General features: G+C 53.7%; 1 protein-coding gene across 1 annotated transcript; it reads right to left on the bottom strand.

Annotated features, from left to right (window-relative positions):
- Positions 1–515: 515 nt before the first annotated feature.
- On the bottom strand, positions 516–1,623 carry LOC147652476 (uncharacterized). Its single transcript, XM_086891691.1, has 2 exons — positions 1,312–1,623; positions 516–998 (listed from the first exon to the last, which is right to left on the bottom strand). Exons 1-2 carry the CDS (start codon positions 1,564–1,566, stop codon positions 801–803), a joined length of 453 nt encoding a protein of 150 aa, XP_086747817.1. The 5' UTR covers positions 1,567–1,623; the 3' UTR covers positions 516–800.
- Positions 1,624–3,362: the final 1,739 nt, after the last annotated feature.

A 3,362-nucleotide genomic window follows, 5' to 3' on the forward strand; every position in this document is an offset into this window, starting at 1 on the left:
AATACAGATGTAGATACATATATACATATATGCGTATATATATATATATATATATATGTATAACCCCGCCCCCCGAAATCTATGAAGCAGGACTGATTGGTGCCATAGCCCAGGCAGCCTGTGGATCTAATTGCCTGCCTGTATTCAGCCCTTGCCTGGATGCCAGGGGAGACGTCTCTGGATTTGTCTCCAGACAGCTTTCCAGGGATGATCCTGCTCCTTTCCTGGTGCCCCAGAGTGCTGCAAGCCCCCCGTCCTGGGGCCATGGGGATGCCTGCCGGGGCCTTTAGGGTCCCCCCTAAAGGGCAGACAGGGTTTGACTGCAAGCTTCCTTGGAAGGTGGAGGCAGGTGAATATTGGCCACCTTCTTCTTTCCCGCTGCCCTCCGTGCTCTTGCAAAGCCTGCTGGGGCACTGGGGCTCTCCATTGCAGGCAGTCTGGAGCTGCCATGCAAAGCCATCTCTCAAGGAGTCCCCAGGTCTCAGGTGCAACCTCAAGAAAATGACACAGCAACGTGTAGAAAACGTGAACTTTATTCACTTGACTACTTCTAAAATCTACAATCCAACGTTACTAGAAGACTATGGGGTAAGAATCTTAAGGCTAAGAAACTTCAATGCTTCAACTGTTTAGAACTGAACACTAAGGGAAAGGTCAACTTCTTGGGGGAAACGTGGTGGGGAATCGAACAACAACAGGGGTGTGGCTAACTTGTAAGGTGGGGAACGTCGCAGTGCCTGGGCTGGGCACTGGTCACCCGTTCCCCGTAAGGTTCTGTAGCTGGAGCGCGACGCTGGAGGTCAGAGCTGTGGGGAGGTGCGGAGTCTCCTGTCACTGCCCTCTTTTGCCGCCATCTTGGTGGTTGGTTGAGGGCTGTCGCGAAGGAGCAGCCGCATCAGGTCGCGGTTGTCCATCAGCAGCTGCATCAGCTCCGTGGGACAGCCCTGTCTTCGATGGCGGCGGGGCCCCGCACGGCCCGAAGGGCTCTGGAGATTCCGCTGCAAGGCAAAGCACAGGGATCCCCATGGAAGAGGCAGAGGGGCAGAGCGGGGCCGGCACCTGTGGGGCTGCCTTTGGCCTGGGAGACAGAGACTCGGGCCCAGTTGGGCTGGGCTGGCCCGGGGAAGAGGCTGCAGCAGGCAGAGCTCTGCCGCCTCTGCTTGGTGCTGTCCATGGAGCTCAGCCCCTGGGCCGCATTCCCCAGCCAGGAGCTCAGGCCCCTTCTGCCGCAGGGCATTGGCCAAAGGGTGCCCAAGAGGCCCTCAAGGTCTGCCCCATCCCGCCTGCCTGACCCCCCACCCCCCTCCTCACCTCTCGCCAGCGTCTCTGAATTCTTTTTCCGAGCGACCATCCCATGGCCATTCCTATGATGAGCAGGTCGATGAGCAGGAATGTCCTGGCCGCCCACCGGATGCGCTCAGGGTCCGACTCGTCCAGATGACAATCCTCCAGAAGCAGAGGAGAGGCATCCGTGCTGCGCTCAGGTTTGCTCACAGGGTCGAGGGGATGAGCCAAGAGCAGCAGCACGTAAAGCTGCAGCAGCGCGGAGGAGCCGTGAGCAGCCATAGTGCTCTGCCAGCAGCACCGAGGCTCTGGGCGTCTCTCTGCGAGCAGCTGTGCCTGGGCACTGGGGCGCAGCAACAGCTGGGGACAGTTGCCAGCCAGCGTGCCGTCCCCAGAGGCTGTGATGTCACAGAAGCACAGAACGCCCTGGCTGCAGAGAGCCCTGAGAGAATGTTGAGTCCAAGCTGGGAGCCATGGCGGCAAGTATGGCCAGCAGAGCGGGGCCCGAGCGCTGCGGCCTGGCTTGCCTTGCACCCGTGCCACAATGATGACTCCAGCAGCCCCTGTCAGGCCATTGCAGTATCTGATGGCCCACGCTGGGCACAAGTTCTTCCCAATGGCCAGCGTAAACCTCCCTTGGCCCAGCTTCCAAGCCTTGTTGGCATCTGCTCTCTCTTGTCCTTGCCCACCTGGCTGGCGCTGCCGTGTTGCTCGCTGGCCTGTCTGTGGGAGAAGAGGCTGTGCCAATGAGTGCTGCTCAACTTGGAGGCCATTCAAAGGAGGATTTGATTGTGCCTGCTGTGGGAAGAAGGAATATGCGTGCACATGGCCACTTCCCATAGGTTTTACCCCAGATTTTCATGAGCAGCTGTCCTAGTGAAAGTCAAGTCTGTTTTAGTGAGTATTTGAGGGCTTCCAGAGCACAGTGCCATCTCAGGGGAATTCTGCTGGTTGAGTTCTACTGAGGCTTTGAGATGAGTTGCAAATCCTGAAAATGTTCTCCTTGCCCAGGTAGTAATTTCACAGTTTAGACTGTGGGGATATTGATTGCTCAGTGTTGAGGACCTCATGTAACTTTCAGCCCCAGAAACTTTCAACCTCCAGTGATTGTCCTTGAGACAAAACCATTTGAAATCTTTTTTTCTGTGGACAGGAATTGCTTCGGTGTTACTTCACATCATCCATTAAAAATTTGATGCCTGGAACAAATCCCGAGTGCTGTGTGATTTCCTTGGTCGTGTTCTTTGGAATGGCTTCCCCCTCATTTTGTGAAGCTGGCCCCAGAAAGGTCATAGATGGGTGAGAAGTTCTGAAAGGCCAAGTGGTGCAGATCTTTGCCTCCTGTTTCGAGGTCTGCGGTGAGCTGTGAGTCCAAGAGCTGATCTGACGTGATGGTGAAAACACAATTGAACCTTTTTGCAGCAGGGTGGATGGATAGAAGCAAAGCACAGCACGGCTGGCAGCAGCAAATGAATTAAAATGCATCCCTGGAATATGTTTCTTGGATTGTTCTTCTAGTATTGTGGTAGTAATTCTGATGTCTGAGTAGTGAACAAGCAACAAGTAGTGAACACGTGATTTGTAGTCAGTTTTCTATTTCTTATGTAGTGGAGAGTATGGATGCTAGCTTTGGAGCAGGCTGCAGAGAGCTGCAGAAACTGCAGGCCCCATGGCCTATCAGTCCTGCCCGAGAAGCTAGCCTGGGAATTCATAGGAGGATTTCAAAACAATCCTCAGAGACAGAAAACAACTGCCAGGTGCTGTTTGTCTGTCCTCTTGTTTTCCTTGCAGGAGAAAGTCAGGGGGGTGGTGAGCCCCGCTGACCAATGATGGTGATGTAGCACTTTACTAAGCAATAAGAGTTTCCTTTCTGTACTTTCCACGTATCTGTCTATTAGACAAGCCTAGAGTAATAAAGTAGAGAAGATTCTCCTGTTGTGACTCCCTTGAGAGTCCGTGTCGTTCTTTCCCACCGTTCCCAATCAGAACGACAGAGGAGATTTTTAAGAATTGTGTTTTTCTCTCCTGGTTGAGGAATGTGTTCTTCACGGGCTGAATCTTCATATCACTTTGTTTTT

The sequence above is a fragment of the Cyanistes caeruleus genome, chromosome 6 (assembly GCF_971803275.1).
Source record: "Cyanistes caeruleus chromosome 6, bCyaCae1.hap1.1, whole genome shotgun sequence".
NCBI classification, from domain to species: Eukaryota; Metazoa; Chordata; class Aves; order Passeriformes; family Paridae; genus Cyanistes; species Cyanistes caeruleus.